General features: G+C 39.4%; 2 protein-coding genes across 2 annotated transcripts; one reads left to right on the forward strand and one right to left on the reverse strand.

Annotated features, from left to right (window-relative positions):
* Nucleotides 1–1,871: 1,871 nt before the first annotated feature.
* Nucleotides 1,872–3,450, reverse strand: LOC130200070 (trypsin-3). The gene is made up of 5 exons (XM_056424030.1): nucleotides 3,387–3,450; nucleotides 3,022–3,175; nucleotides 2,763–2,901; nucleotides 2,384–2,638; nucleotides 1,872–2,021 (listed from the first exon to the last, which is right to left on the reverse strand). The coding sequence occupies exons 1-5, from the start codon at nucleotides 3,439–3,441 to the stop codon at nucleotides 1,872–1,874; spliced, it is 753 nt and encodes a 250-aa protein (XP_056280005.1). The 5' UTR covers nucleotides 3,442–3,450.
* Nucleotides 3,451–6,690: 3,240 nt separating this feature from the next.
* On the forward strand, nucleotides 6,691–15,224 carry zmp:0000001088 (trypsin). Its single transcript, XM_056423354.1, has 5 exons — nucleotides 6,691–6,745; nucleotides 10,471–10,630; nucleotides 11,435–11,576; nucleotides 11,668–11,934; nucleotides 13,483–15,224. The coding sequence occupies exons 1-5, from the start codon at nucleotides 6,691–6,693 to the stop codon at nucleotides 13,648–13,650; spliced, it is 792 nt and encodes a 263-aa protein (XP_056279329.1). The 3' UTR covers nucleotides 13,651–15,224.
* Nucleotides 15,225–16,126: the final 902 nt, after the last annotated feature.

Genomic DNA, 16,126 nt, shown 5'->3' on the forward strand with positions numbered 1-16,126 from the left:
CTTCTGCCGTTGTCGCTCCTTCATTGGTTCTTCGTGGCCCGCCAATGAGTGCACATGTTTATGAAAGGAAGTGTGAGAAGGGGAGATAGTTGATTTAATAGTTCCTCTCTTGTAAGAAGACTCCCTTCGGGGCCTTATCTCTTCAGGGATGGGGCCTGGATCTTCTCCGAAGGTCGTCCATACACCGGGGGGCCTCTTCCCATGTGTGAGTGTGTGAGCGTGTGAGGGGGATCAGTGAGGGGGGTCAGTGAGGGGCCTCGAGTGTCTAAAAGGAGAATAATGGCCCCATCTGGACCCTTTCTTATCTATCTTCCCGGTGAGGTAAGGACTGTGATTGCTCTTTCTAAACTACGAATACAATGAGCTCTCTCTCTAGTCATCTTCTTGGATGAGTGCAGTGCAGAAGGGGGGTTGCATCAAAATTCCTGAGGTGTCACTGTTATCTTTCTTTAGATCAGCTCAGGCGCCAGAGCGCCCTGCCGAAGTATTCAACTCTCATTCAGTGTTTTCCATCTTACACCTAATATTTATGCAAACAATACTTAGGCTGTGCGAAGCTATAATATATATTCTTTACAATATCATGTTACATTAACAACGTTATTTGCATTACGAGATGAGACATAATTGTTAAAAAATCGACATGAAAACAAATGGTAAATAAACCAATTATGTAATATAGTCTGCTTGCATTTCTCTGCTTTCATGTGTTGTCATTAACCATCTTTAATCCGAAATGTTTCTGTGAAAATGGAATAGGCCAGGCTGAACACCCATGTCCGATTTAATGTCATGAATCCTATGAGTTGTGGGTAAATTGCACAAAGTCTGCAGAAATGCGTTTTTAAGGGAAGTGTTCATAAAGGGTTTAAAATGTCTGCGATAGAATCCTCAAACAGTCGACGACTGGACAGTGGAACAGCCCTAAACCGTGAGTGTGTAGATTGGGATTGGGCCACAAACATTGGTTTACTGCTGGCGTCCATGTTTTCCAACCAGATGCACGGCCAATCCTAGCGCCTGAAAGTTCCAGGATCGGTCTTGAAAAGTAGATTCATACTAATGACACTGGGACACATTTAGATTGAAAGTTGGGGATACCGACGAATTATTGACTAAAAGAGGTGATGTCATCATGCGTCATAGCATTGGGGTCAACACATTCTCACTCACACCTCTTCAAGCGCAGAAGGTTGGTCAATGCCTCTTGGCATCGGAGATCAACATATAGGTACCCCTGCCCCTCTAGCATTAGTTTTAAAATGTCGGGTTGGCAAGTTAATGTACATATACTGTCCTTTCAAACTAAACTTTGGTCTTCCCATGAAATTAGGTTCAGGCAGCAAAACCACAACGTTTTTAGGGTTTAGGAAAACAAGGTTGACTTACTAGCAATTCACATTAGTACCAAGTGACTAAGAGAAAACAACTCATCTTTAATGTCACTTTGGAGGCTTTACTCATTTATTCAGTACTTGGAGTAACTTTTGGACCAAGGAACCAAGGACTTTGGGATGTATTGCAAATATATATAAACACATTAGGCTAGTTTTTAGTTCAATATTATCATTGATTTGAACCACATTGGCCAGCTCTACTGATTTGGCTGGTTTAACATATGTACTACAACTATTACAATTATAGTAACAATAATGGGGATATTTCTGTATCTTATTTCTTTATCAGAACAATGGACGAATGAAAATCAAAGAATTATCAACATTTGTCAAGGAAACCTGGGAAAATCTAGTAATGACTAATTACAAACAGCAATTGCAATTAAACTAAGTGTTTAAAATTGACAACTAGTACTATAAACAGTCATTTGTGAAGAAATAGGCCATTGACAAAATGTGAATTAGCCGATTAATTTAAAATTGTTTGATAATCCTGTCGATCCAACTGACGTAGTTCCTCACTTTGGTGTAGACTCCAGGGAAGTATGGATGTGCGCAGCTGATACCCCAGGAGACAATGCCCTCAAATTTGCCATTGCAAATAAGGGGACCACCAGAGTCACCCTGGGAATCACAAAAACAAATTAGAGAAGATGAAGAAAAGAAAAAATGAAACTGAAATAAATAGATGACTGAATGACTCCATTTCCACTGCTACGCTGAAGACACCCAGCTCTACATCTCAACCAAATCCATCACCGCCACCCACTCTACCATCAACTGCCTCACAGATATAAATACCTGGATGCAAGCTAACTTTCTCAAACTCAACAGCAACACATTAAAAATTTGCATCATTTAATAAATAATCATAATAAAATAATATGTAGTATTATTTTACAATATGACATTATTAGGCAATAGTGAAAGTATTTAACAAAAAACACCCAATCCACAGACCATGCAACAGAAAAAAAGTGCTGTACCTGGCAGGAATCTTTGCCCCCCATCCGAGATCCAGCACATATCATGTTTGGAGTGATCATCCCCCAGTAATAATAATAGCATAAAGGCATTAGTTGCACGTCCACAGAATGTAGCACAGGTGACAGGTAGTAACTGTAAATCTGTATCACACCCCAGCCGCTGACTGTGCAGATGTCATTGGGACCTAGACGACTGTTCACATCTGGCAGTTCAGCTGGCTGGACATTGGCATTCAGCTGTGCTGGTCTATCCAGCTGTAACACAAATCAAAGTTTGGCTTATATATGCCAGCAATGCCATTGTTCATCAAGTACAGACACAAGAGTGTATGCATGTGTCAAGAGCCCCAGTAGTTCAGACTGGCTCTCCAATGCTTGCCTTGATGAGCATGATGTCGTTGTTGAATGTCTTGTAGTTATAGTTGCTGAAATGTAACCGTAAGACATCAAAGACCTGTTCAAATCCTTCTTTCACCATCAGGTTGTGTTCACTCAGCACCACCTTCATCTGACTGCTCCTAATGGCCCAAAACAGATGCAAGGTAAAACAATAACAACCGTTATCTGTACAATACAGTACAATGCCAATTTCATTTCACATCAGTGTGTCTCTGTAACTGCCTGGTGTCAGTACTCACGGTTTCCAGCAGTGGGCAGCCGAGACCACCCATTGAGGGTGCACCAGGGTTCCTCCGCAGTAATGTTGTCCATCCCTGGACGTCAAGGAGGCCTGGTATTTGATAGAGTAGGGCTGAACCTCTTGTCCCCCAATGATCCTCTCTGCAAATGTCTCTGAAGATGGTGACAACAGGTTCCCTGTGAGTTCTTCTTTTAGTTTTGGTATTTCCAATACTCTTGATACAGGCAAACATTTCTTTTTTTCACCCTGACATCCGCCAGTGTTCTGTAAATGTCCCTTTTAATGTGGTTCTACATCTTGAGCAGGTTTTCATAGCTTTTATTATGCATTCAGGCATAACACTTGTGTGATTGAGCAACTAACCTGACATGGAGACTGCCAAAAACAACAGCACAGTCGAGCTTCGCAGGAGAGCCATGTTTTTACTTATCAGCTGTAATGCTGAAACATTTTTACAAGCATATTAAACACAGTGTATGAGTGCCACTTAAATGAAGTACTTCATCCAATTGTGTTTGTGTGTAATAAAAGCAACAAGTTGTTGTTAATTATGGTTAGGCTATACACATGTACAACTTTGCTTCCTTTTCTCCCCCAGTTGATCCCTCGTTTGACTACGTATGACACCCAACTGCATTTTGTAGATGAGAAAGTTACATACTTTTCTAACCTTCTTCTGAAATCAGCGGCTCAGTAATTACTACTGATCTATTCTACTCGAAGTCACCGTGATTTTGTTTTGAAACTAGATAACTAAATGAATGGTAATACTTTTTTTACTTTTATTCCACTAAATAAATTGGTAATACAGGGTATTAACTATTAAAGACTACAATCAAATTCTACGTACCTGTGAGCCCAAACACAGCAACCTTCAGAGGATGTCTAACTGGAGGGATCAGTGCTCTCCAGTTGCCTTTTATAGAGTAATTGTATCCTTGTGAAAATCTTTTGTTGAAATTATCTTTTGGTCTTGTTTGATACTGTTTCCATCTCACGCTGCAACAATGAAAGTGACCTACAACGTGACAAAGCTCAAATGTTCTTGAGTATTATGACTCTGAAGCTCTAGTTTTCGGCTTGCACCTTGGGATACGAAGGTATTTGGGATGGGAACGCCACGAGACGGTCATCACCATCATTTGTTATAACCTTGTTGACGTATACATTTGCTTGTATTCATTTGATATAATTGTGTTTTAAAGAATCAAGGTGACACAATTAAATGCATCGATGAATTTAGAAACCTGAACAGCAGTAAACTTTGGGCTTTGTAGTTAATCTTATGTTTATATAGACAGATGTGTGCTAAATACAAATCAACACACAACATCTCAAAATAATAGTGCACTTAAAGAAGTTTAATTACAGACATTAATGCATCTTGTGATTGGCTGTGAAAAGGATACATACACCACATTTAAACTGACCAAAACCATGAAAAAGGTATGAATTACTTTTAGAAAATTCAAAGACTATTTCAGTTTTGGCACTCAGATTACGCTCTGTTCGGACATTCAGGTCTCTCCATTACAATAGGACACACAATGTACATTGTACCACTATTATACTACACCCAGGTTTGTTAAGCACATTAGTTTCTACTACTATGGTTATTCACCAACAAGTAGCCCTGAATGCTTCATCAGTACCTCTGCTGTAATTCCTGTTGATTTAAAACATACTTTGGGTATGTTCTTCATCGAGTTGGGGTCACAGCACAAGCACGCTCCACACGGTATGAACAGTATATACACAACAAGAGCCACGTTATTACATTTCTTCCTCTGGGATCCAGAGGTAATCCCAGGTGAGAGGGTGGGATACGTAATCCTTCTGGTGTGCTCTGTGTCGGCCTCCTCCTCTTCTCAGAGGGCCCTTCGATGGGAGGTGACAGACACATGAGATATGAGGAGGCATCCTAATCAGATGCTGAATCCCCCCAGATAGGTCTTTTTACGTAGCTGACTGAATTAACTGGCAAGACTAATGTTATCTTGCCAATGTATGATCGGTGAAGGTATGGCTGACATATCTGACCTGATGATGATCCTGTTTAATAATGATCCCTAAAAATATCTGAATCGGTATGGAGAAAGATCAGTGGGATGTGGAATAAAATGTAATTGTGTTCTTGGTAGAATCCATTGAGGGGCTTCATAGAAGGGTTATCTGTATAACCCGTTATATTGGGTTGTAGGTAGAATCCTCTGTAATGCTTTCAAGTGGAACCAAAGTTTCAACCAGAAACCAAAACATGTTCTCATATGAGGACAAGTTAGTGCCTTCATTTCGAAGAGTTGTACATATAATGTATTTATTCTTTATTTAGCCAGTAAGGTCACATTTAGATACAAGATCTCTTATTCCAGGGAGTCCCGGTCAATTTGGCAGCACAAGTAGTTTCACAAAAATGGGTAATTTGTATGCGCTTGTTATTGTCGATTGAGCAATTGTGTCTCACATTTACTTGATATATGTTTTCAATCCATTATGATTCCCTTGAAAGACGATAAATTAAGCGCTCAAAATAATGTAACACTTGGATAATTTAATGTTTATTAAATTAGCTTTTACTGTATTACTGTATAACACCCAATATTTAGATAATATGCAACATGATAAATATATATAAATGAATAGCAGTGCTACACATCAGCATCACCCCATTCAATACTTTAAACCAAGAGTATCTCTTATTCTATATGTCTGCTTGCTCAGGAAACGTTTAGTCAGAGTCATGAATTAGTTATTTTAAAAGTTATTTCTCTCACTGTTGTATTTTTCAGTAATTAAAAAACGACACCGACAAGCTGCCATAGACTGCCAGACGGATGAACGAGAGACCGCTGGCCGGCGTGTGCGATGTTGACAGCACTTGGACGGAAGAGGGGATCTTGCAGGGGGAAAGGCAGTGGTCAACCCTCTGGGGATGTGAGAGCACAGCTATCAGGGGCACCGAGGGCGACAGAGAGGGCTATTAGCCAGCCGAGGTCAGGAACTCCACGGAGGGATTGTAACAGTGACAAGACCTGCCTGAGCTCTGCTCCATTTTTAATGACAGCCAGCCCCAGAATAGACGTGGAGCAGCAGCGCTGGCTTAATGTGGTCGGATACTGCTTTTTATTTGTCAAAACCCTCATTAATCCTTCCTGAGGAAATAAGTGAGAGGAAATGGTGCAGAGATGAAGAGCTGCAGAGACCCTTACTGTATCTCCTTTCATTTAGGGGGATAGCAGCCTGGTTGATCCATATCCTGAGCTTCAGTCACAAACTGCAAAATGTCAAATATTGGACATAGCTGACATGGCTACAACTTCAGAACAGCTGTACTGCCTGATACACCTGGAAACACAAGAAACACAGTTTACGCTTGACCTTTTGTGTGACCTTAAATGGGTCAAACGGGTGATTAAATAAACAATGATGAAGAAGTTTAGGTCAGCTTGAGTCGGTCATGGAAGAGTTCAGACACGGTGCCGTGCTGTGGTATCTTTAATTATAAATCCGTCTAGGACAAGGGAGGTGACCATGGAAACGGAAATAGGAACTAAGGAACTCTAAGAAACCCGAGAGTGAAGGTGTGTGGCCTCCCGTTAAGATTAGACAAGCAGTGCACAGGTGATTTCTCACTCTGAGAGTCGACTGCTCTCCCCATTGTCTCACCATGGACCTGTCATCTGTGGTGCTTTGTATCCTGTTTGAAGTCCTGGCTGTAAGCTGTAAGTACGCTCCTTTTTCTCTAATTTACAGCCTCTGGGTTCTAGCGAAGGAATATTTGGGCACATACTCCAAAATGACAGTTTGGGGTTCATATATTGAATCTGCATTTACTGTAAATGGGCTGAATGTGTTTCTAATGAGTTATTAGCATCCCCTGTATCAATGTTTTCAAAGTTTTCTTTGACACCAACAAGTGGGCTGCCTTCAAACTATTTGTCTGGAAACAGCAGATGGAAATTAGCCTCTCAGGCTTATTCTGGCTCACTTACAGCTTTACTGTTGATTTGTGTGCATTGTCCCAGCAAAATAAACAAAAACATTAAAACAATTTTTTCAAAGTTGCCTTTTAGCTGTGAGATTGGCAGTCCTGATGCTCTTATGAGACGGTCTTTTGACAAGAAAGTGTGACACTTTTATCTGGGCGTGAATGAGCATCTCACAGCTTTAAATAAATCACCCAGACAGGAGGATGGCTAAATTGGCATAAATTGTACTATGAAATTATTATTATAATAATTAAATAGAATATTTCAGTTCCATTTTCTTTGTGATATTATTTAAGATCCAGTTTGGCTCGCCTTTGTAAAGTCTTTAGTAATAACACTGATTAAGAGATATCTATTGTGCATAAACCTGATTAAAGAAATTGCTGATCTTCTTTTTAAAATGTTAGAGTTTAATTTTTAACTTCTAAAGTATTACCAGTGACAGTTCAAATTCCTGTAACTTATACATTGTGGGGCGCTGAGGCTGCTCATCTGGTTGAGCATGTGCATCATTTACACAATATAAAAAAGAGCAGATATGTACCCAAAACATATGTAAAAATACAGATACATTCCTGGAACATGCACAATGTAATTCGGTGCATCAAAGATACCTTTCTAGACAAAGAGATTTCGAAATCAAAAGGTCAGTAAAAGTGTGCTTATTCACCAAAATAATTTGAAACCTCAGGAACAGCAGATGAAAAACTAAACAATAACAATGAGTCATTGTGGCCACCACCTTCTTTTGTGCCGGGCAATTACGTCACAAAGATAAAACGTGAAAGGAGACACCAAAAAACATCTTGAATAACCGGGCAGCTTCACAACCGACTATGCTGCAGACTGAGGATGTCAAAAATAAGACGTGTCTGGATGGCAGCAAATTACATAAGCAGTGAGTTGCATACAGTTGACTTGCTACAGCGCAGTTTAGCAATGTGTGCAGCAACCAACAATAACACGATCTTGCATCTTGTTCCATTCGATTCAGATCACATTACACGCATTAGGAGACACATTGTTCAAGGTTCAGTTTCAAAGTCATTACATAACGCTTTCTAATGCCCATGTTTGCATGTGTATCTCACACCCAATTCATGCCATTCCATGAATAATGAAAAGATATAATTAACATGTTGCGCTTGGCACAAACCACTGCTGCTAATTATAGCTTGAAGTCAAGATCTCAAATAAGAGGGAATTGTTCCATTGCTGATGTCGTTCACGTGTCTGAGATGGCTCTCAGGCGCTGTGATGTACACTTTGACTTTTTGACAGAAAGTTTCAATTGTGTACAGTTTACTCTCATTTTTACCGTGGTCCTGAGTCCAAGTATAACAAAGTCCCCCCAAGTCTCAAACGTTTGGACTGTTCATATTTTATTTATTCAGGGTCTGTTGTGTTAAAGCCTGCTCTTTAATGCCAGGCTTTAGATTCTGATGGCGTAATAAAACTGAACCCCTGGCCTAAAAGCAGCCAAATGTAACCATTGAGACCAAAAGTACTGGAATCAGTTTGTAAAAAACTGAACACATATGCATTGTTAATTGTAGAAAGTGCTCCTCAGGTAATAATAACAACAACAATAAATTCTTTGAATAAAATACACAAATGTGTCCTCAATAGGAGGCATGAGGTACATTTTTGTTTTAAGATTTCTGTAAAATAATCTCTATTTAGCAGAGGTGGAAGACATTAAAAAACGTTGCCATACTGGGATATAAAACTACCTCTTTATAAGTAAAGTCCTACATTGAAAACACCACTCCGGGAAAAGTATGTAAGTATTATTACCTTCGCATTGAAAATGCGGAAGGTTATGTTTTGATCGCCGTGTATTTATTTATTTATTTGTATGAGTGTTATTCACATAACACAAAAAGTATTAAACCGAATCGCATGAAATTCGGTGGGATGATTGGTTATTATCCGGGGACCATTTGATTAGATTTTGGGATCAATCGGGTCAAAGGTCAAGGTCATGAAAAGGTCAAACTCTTCTTTTTACCATAGCACGGCAAATTGTTATCCAATTGGCATGCAACTAATGCCAACATGTTCATAATTCAATGCCCAATCTTGTGATATGCGAAGGTATGCGCTCTACCGAGTGCCCATTCTAGTTATTATAAGTAAAGATACTCATAATTCAGTAAAAACTTATTTGAAAAGAATATCTTTTTACCTTCGCATTGATAATGCGGAAGGTTATGTTTTGATCGCCGTGTATTTATTTATTTATTTATTTATTTGTATGCGTGTTATTCGCGTAACAAAAAAAATTGTAAACCGAATCGTATGAAATTTGGTGGGATGATTGGTTATTATCCAGGGACCATTTGGTTAGATTTTGGGATTGATCGGGTCAAAGGTCAAGGTCAAGGTCATGAAAAATCTTCTTTTTACCATAGCACGGTCAATTTTTATCCAATTGGCATGCAACTAATGTCAACATGTTCATAATTCAATGCCCAATCGTGTGATATGCGAAGATATGCGCTCTACCGAGTGCCCATTCTAGTTTATTCTGTAATAGAACATCGTGTTTTACAAGATCATCATATTCTTTGTTCGATCTTAATCTATTAACTAGAACGGGCACTCGGTAGAGCGCATACCTTCGCATATCACAAGATTGGGCATTGAATTATGAACATGTTGGCATTAGTTGCATGCCAATTGGATAGAAATTGACCGTGCTATGGTCAAAAAAATTATTTTTACCTATCCTTGACCTTGACCTTTGACCCAATTGATCCCAAAATCTAATCAAATGGTTCCCGGATAATAACCAATCATCCCACCAAATGTCATGCGATTCAAGAATATGTTGACCTTTTCATGACCTTGACCTTTGACCCGATCGATCCCAAAATCTAATCAAATGGTCCCCGGATAATAACCAATCATCCCACCAAATGTCATGCAATTCGGTTAAAAACTTTTTTTGTTATGCGAATAACACGCATACAAATAAATAAATAAATACACGGCGATCAAAACATAACCTTCCGCATTTTCAATGCGAAGGTAATAACAGTAAAATAAGTGTCGTTGGGTTAAAAGTACAGCAATATCCTCTCGATACTAGAGTAAATCATCTTTACCTCAAATATGTACTTAAGTAGGGCACTTGACCAGAGTAAATATAAGTAGCTGCTTTTTACAGCAGGATTCAAACCACTCCTGTGTTAACATCTGATACATAATGATGGTCAGACTAACCCTCTACCATGAATTAATGTACCACAGAGATGAGATTGTTTTCAATTGATCTGCTAAGCCAGGAGCATCTGTGCACTGAAGTCAGCTGTTGTTCTCTTTATTGTTCTTGCTGATGCTGCAGCAGCTGTAATCATGTTTCAACTCTGTTCGCTCCCTCTGGACTGTTGTGTGTGTATCTCTTTAAATCCCACCTAAGCTGTTATTTATTTCCCTCTGTGCGTGTGTCGCAGGTCAAGAGGTGGGACGGGGCCGAATAGTGGGAGGATATGCACCAGTTCCACATTCAATCAAGAACATTGTGTCGATACAGACGACACAACGTCAGCACTTATGCGGGGGCTCCTTGATAAATAAGTTGTGGGTAATTACAGCAGCACACTGTAACATCGGGTGAGCTCATCTTTCTTCTTTTTATCTACGTCTTCTGAATATAAAAGCGATGTAACCTTTAAGATAATATAGTGTTAGACCGCGTGCAGCCTTTTGTGAGAAAGTTGTACGCAGCAATACCAGGCCTGCTGACATGCGATGACCTCAACTCGGCCTCTCTCTGTGTACATGTGTGTACACGGGGTTTCGAGCCATATCAAATAGGCAATTCAGCAAGTTATCGAGACTGAGAGACAGTTCCTGAAAGTGATACAAGCACACCAATAACAATAGAGGTTGATAGTACGGGAATCTGATGCAAGCATATGACGGCCTCAAGTCCCTACTCTTTCATTTACAAAGAGTTTGGCTTGTGAGGAGGCAATCGTTTAAGACAATGTTTGGTGTTTAAGCCGACTCTAGGGTTTTAACAGTAACAGCACACTGACAGATAAGTGGGATATCAGTGTTTGCCTCTTTCTACAAAAACCCTGACAGTAGTGCTGAGAAACCATTTCATACATACATATATATCATGTATCATATACATGTACAGTATGGAGATATGTGGCATGTGACATGACAAAGAGCAACTCTCACCATTAGAAAACAAATAATGTTTATATTACTAATTTGCATGAGCAAACATAAAACATAAATGTTAAATAAACATCTTAGGGGCACCCTAAACATATGAAGTGAGAGATATTGAAGACATACTGCTGAGAAATAGGCTCTGTTTTGTCGATAGATCTCAAAATGTTCCACTATTCCTTGAAGAACTGTTACAATTTGGTGACTGTAATCTGCTTTTTATTCCCGCAGATTAAACAAAATGATGATAGTAGCAGGAGACTACTCTCTGACCATCTTCGAGGGCACGGAGCAAGAAATGCTTCCTCAACTTTTGTTTCCTCACCCTGAGTACAACACCACCACCACCAACAATGACATCATGCTTATAAAGGTGCAAACTAGCGGTCTATTCTTCGAGTGTCTCGCTCCATCTGTCACTGTCGGGAGGTTTTCACTGATCAAACTGTTCACCATCTCTCCAGCTGAGGGCCCCGGTCCATCTGAACAGCTACGTCTCCATCGCTCTGCTGCCCCGGCAGGGTGCCTCCATCGCCGTGGGCAGATTGTGTCGCGTGTCAGGGTGGGGATACACCAGCGCCAGTGGAGGCCAGATCCCCTCCACCCTGCGCACTGTCATGCTGCCCATCGTCTCCACAGAACAGTGCAACAGCAGTGAGTCTTTTGGCGGCAGCATCACCGAAAACATGCTGTGTGCTGGTTTCAGTGATGGAGGAAAGGACGCCTGTCAGGTAAGAAAGAGGGCCTAGTGTCACCCCGTGTGTGGAGAGGTCACCATATGGAGATTGCAGTTTACGAAACTAAATCTTCCCCTCAGCATATTAATTACTTAAGAAGTTATTCCCACGTCAACCAGGTGCAACATAAGATGCTGCTTTACATTAATGCATTGCTAATAATAATCCAACAATGTAGCACATTGACAAACCCTTTCAATTTAGACATTAAGTTCCCATACAACTTAACTGCATTCTTAATTTCGTTTCGAGGGAAACATATTTTCTTCTGCTTTACGTTCACGGTATAAAACACGTGGTTTACATAGAGAATTTAAACCCCAAAAAACAAATAATGAAACAAAATAAGTACATTTGTTACCATAATTAGGTCACGTACATACATAATGTTTGACGTAACGTTGAAATAAGTCAACATTCACACAGAACTCGTGTTCCTGTTTGGCTCATCCATCCTCCTCAACCTCCTCTCATAGGGCTTTCATCAGAATGGTATTTGTTTAACAAAATGTCAATAACAAATGTAATCCGATTAATTCCAATTATTTGTTTCCCTTGAAACGTAATTAACAATGCAGTTTTGTTAACCCTTGTGTTGCCTTAGGGTCATTTTGACCCGAATCAATATTACACCCTCCCCCCGCCTTAGAACCCCATTCAATGTTTAATGTCGGTGTTCTTTCGGTAGTCAACAAACAAACATAAAGTGCCTCACACTTAAACTTGGAAAACAATATTAATTCTAATAATTTTCTGGAGGTTTTAATTGCTGGCGTCAAATTGAACCCAAAGGGTAAAATATGTTAGTAAATATAAAGGTAACAGGAGGGTGAAACATTGAATCGGGTCAAAATGACCCAAAGGCGGGGGGAGGGTGTAATATTGATTCGGGTCAAAATGACCCTAAGGCAACACAAGGGTTAAAGGGGAAATATAAGCTGGAATCATTTTTCTGCATAGTGAGCACTTTTCCTTTTAATACTTCAAACAAATTTCACTCCTAATACTTAGAAACTTTGACTTTTTTAACATTTTGTATGCACAACTTCTACTTATATTGGAGTATTTCAACATTGTGGCATTTCTACTTTCTCTGAAGTAATATTTGTTTAAAAAAAACTTAAATACCTGGGAACTGTAACTATACAGGAGACAATTGAACATATGCTGGGGACTAATTTCAGCTGTGGAATAATACACATTTGGTAAAATATTATAAATATAATTATATATATTGACGGCAGCAGGATGGTGTACGTGTGTTAAGTCAAAATAAACTACCATCATGGAAATGAAAGAACATGTCACCCAGTGCATCAATTGGATAACAATGGAGCTCTATGGCACATGGAATATGCAACTTCTAGTTGTTGCTACACAGGCAACACTTGCTACTAGGATCAACTCAGTTTTGCTTTTTGTCTCTCCACAGATCTTTTGACAATAAAAAACATATAGATTATCACCAGGCCTATCCTTTAGGATTCTTGTTTTGGAAAATATCAGTAGTCCCTGAAGTCCCCTTCTTTGCTGCTGTTTCAGGGGGACTCTGGGGGTCCACTTGTATGTGAGGGCCGGGTCTATGGCTTGGTGTCCTGGGGGAAAGGATGTGCTGAGGCCCAGTTTCCTGGAGTCTACACTGCTGTGTCCAAGTTCCGCAGGTGGATAGATAACACCATATTCAGCTACTACAAGTGCAACAAGAATTAAAAGTTAATGGTAGGCCTACTGAGAAAAAAAAACCATTAATAGGGATTTAAAGTTCCTCATTTCAAATGCAGTCCTGTGATTTAAGATGTTGTGTGTTGTTCACATTTTGGAAAATACGCCTTTTCGTTTTCTTCCCAAGTTTCATATTTTAAAACTAAATATGAAAAGCTAGCCTCTGGTTAGCTTAGCTTAGCATAAAGACACAGGAGGAAAATGGGAAGGATAACTCTGTCCAAAGGTAACAACATGTGAATACATGCAGCTCTTGTTTATTTAATCTGTAGAAAAAACAAAGTGTCAAAAACGACAAGTTGTGGTTTTATGAAGGTTAGTTATGTGCCGGTTATTTGTTGGTGCTAAATTAAGCTAACTACGCTCTGGCTTCATATTGATCACATAAGCAGTATCGATCTAACTCGCTGCAAGAAAGCAAGAGAAGTGCATTTTGCTAAATATCAAACTATTCCCTTTAGTTCAAGTTGAATTTGCATGTCTGCTGTTGATCTGTTTAAAACATTTACAAAATAAAAAAAAGTGATGGATAATCCACATTAACCCCTCTAGTGAAAAAGAAAAAGACATTGACCACATTTCCACAACTTCAAGAATAAGGTGACAATAGCGTTGCTTAACTTGTTAAAAATCAGTGCTGTTGGAGAACAATACTATTCTAAATTCTCGATGTAAGTGCATGAACAATTTAACCAGATCAACCGGCATTTAATGCTCATATCAGGTGATTCACAAATTAACAGCTGTACAATACAATGCAATCCAATACAGGCGCTTTGCAAAACAACACAACATTTGCGAAGCAACGTTTAGTTTTGACTCAACCTCAATATCTTCAAGCAAAACAATTTGATGATTAAAGTTTCTCAGAAATGAGGAGTGGGTGATTTTCCTTGTTTTTATTCTAAAACTGCATTTCACCTCGAAGCAATTTGAAGACGTTTTCATGTGTACCAATTATTTAATTAAGAAAATAATTATAAGATTATTTGATAAGGAAAATAATATAGTTGCAGGAAATTGTTGATTCAATGGGCTACATTTTTATGTCATTTATGGGTTTGTTGTACTGGATTGAAAAAAACTAATATTAAATGGAAAAATGATTGCCTCTGATCAACTCTGTTAATATTAAATGATGGCAAAAATAAGAAAAACAATTATTTGGTTTATTCCTTGCAGGTGCATTTAATCAGTATAAGACCAATAATGCATACAGAATTCAATCTGAATGTGAACTAACACAGTTACAGTGGTTACGAAGCTGTGTGTGAGTGTGTGTGTGTGTGTGTTTGTGTGTGTGTATAGGTGTGTGTGCGGGGGGGTGTGCATGCGTGTGTGTGTGTGTTGGTAGGTGGAAGACAAAAGCAACTGTCTATTCTGAACATGTCCGGTAATTTAATTAGGGAGTCAATGATTACTGCCAATTCCATGTGGTATATTCTCGGAGTAGTTGTGTAATACACATGGCACGATGCATAAAGCAACATTAAGTGTGAAAGAAGAGTAAATACATGGAAGTAGGTGAAACGTGAGATTGAAACTGTGAGTGTGTTATAACACACTGGTATGCACTGTAGTGTTTTCTTGTTTCATACACTTTAATAAATGACTAATCATCCCATTCTCTGGCAGACTTCTTTATTTGTTACCACAATACTGATATCACAGCTCAGAAGCTCGTCGCCACTATTTGCTTCTTAAGTGGAGGCTTTAAATAAATCATTATATATAAAGCTTGTCTGGATGGATAACTCGCAATGTCCTCTTCCTGCTCTGTGACTTAGAGTAAAGTCAGCAAAGCCTACAGGAGGACACTCAATAAGTCACAACACTAATTTTTTTTTTTTAACTACAGGAATCCCTTTTTGTACAGAGTGTACGACTCGGTTGCCTGTCACCAGAATCTCCAAAACTGCTAAGGAACTATCGCAAAAGTGGACTACCGTCATGAAATATGCATGGAGCCGTGTCTTCCCTCTGAGCAATCTGTGAAAAGACTCTGAGGCGTTGCTGGTTCCGCCAGCAGGGATTCCTGTAAAGATGAGCAGAGGCTAAAGACTGCATCACACCTGATAGGTGTAAGTGTATCACATCAGAATGAATAGTTGATGGCCTACTTTAGACGCATCTCTGGTTTCACTGCTTGCCCCTGTTTGCTTCTGTGATGGCGGGTGTGTCACTGACCCATGTGATTGATGTATTTCAGGGCCTTTATGCCTCTGATTTTACAGGCTTGGTTACATAACAGCATATTCCTTTTGTTCTGGGATGAGAATGCCTCTCTGGAGACTGTTAGAGTATATCGCCTGACATGGTTGATCCAGAGTTCCCTATATGCTCACTGGCTCTCAAAGAGAAATTTCCCTCTCTGGGTTTATTGACGTGTTTCATGTGGAAACGTATTGATTTGAGGAATGTAGACTGTGACCGGTTGCCTAACAGCTCCTCCCAACGGACTCTG

The sequence above is a fragment of the Pseudoliparis swirei genome, chromosome 9, assembly GCF_029220125.1.
Source record: "Pseudoliparis swirei isolate HS2019 ecotype Mariana Trench chromosome 9, NWPU_hadal_v1, whole genome shotgun sequence".
Lineage (NCBI taxonomy): Eukaryota > Metazoa > Chordata > Actinopteri > Perciformes > Liparidae > Pseudoliparis > Pseudoliparis swirei.

Coding starts and splice junctions, on each gene's coding strand:
- zmp:0000001088 (XM_056423354.1), top strand. CDS start 6,691: ATGGACCTGTCATCTGTGGTGCTTTGTATCCTGTTTGAAGTCCTGGCT. Junction 10,631..11,434: donor GCAGCACACTGTAACATCGG/GTGAGCTCATCT, acceptor TTATTCCCGCAG/ATTAAACAAAATGATGATAG. Junction 11,935..13,482: donor GAGGAAAGGACGCCTGTCAG/GTAAGAAAGAGG, acceptor CTGCTGTTTCAG/GGGGACTCTGGGGGTCCACT.
- LOC130200070 (XM_056424030.1), bottom strand. CDS start 3,441: ATGGCTCTCCTGCGAAGCTCGACTGTGCTGTTGTTTTTGGCAGTCTCC. Junction 2,902..3,021: donor GCTGCCCACTGCTGGAAACC/GTGAGTACTGAC, acceptor TTGGGCCATTAG/GAGCAGTCAGATGAAGGTGG. Junction 2,639..2,762: donor ACGACATCATGCTCATCAAG/GCAAGCATTGGA, acceptor TTTGTGTTACAG/CTGGATAGACCAGCACAGCT.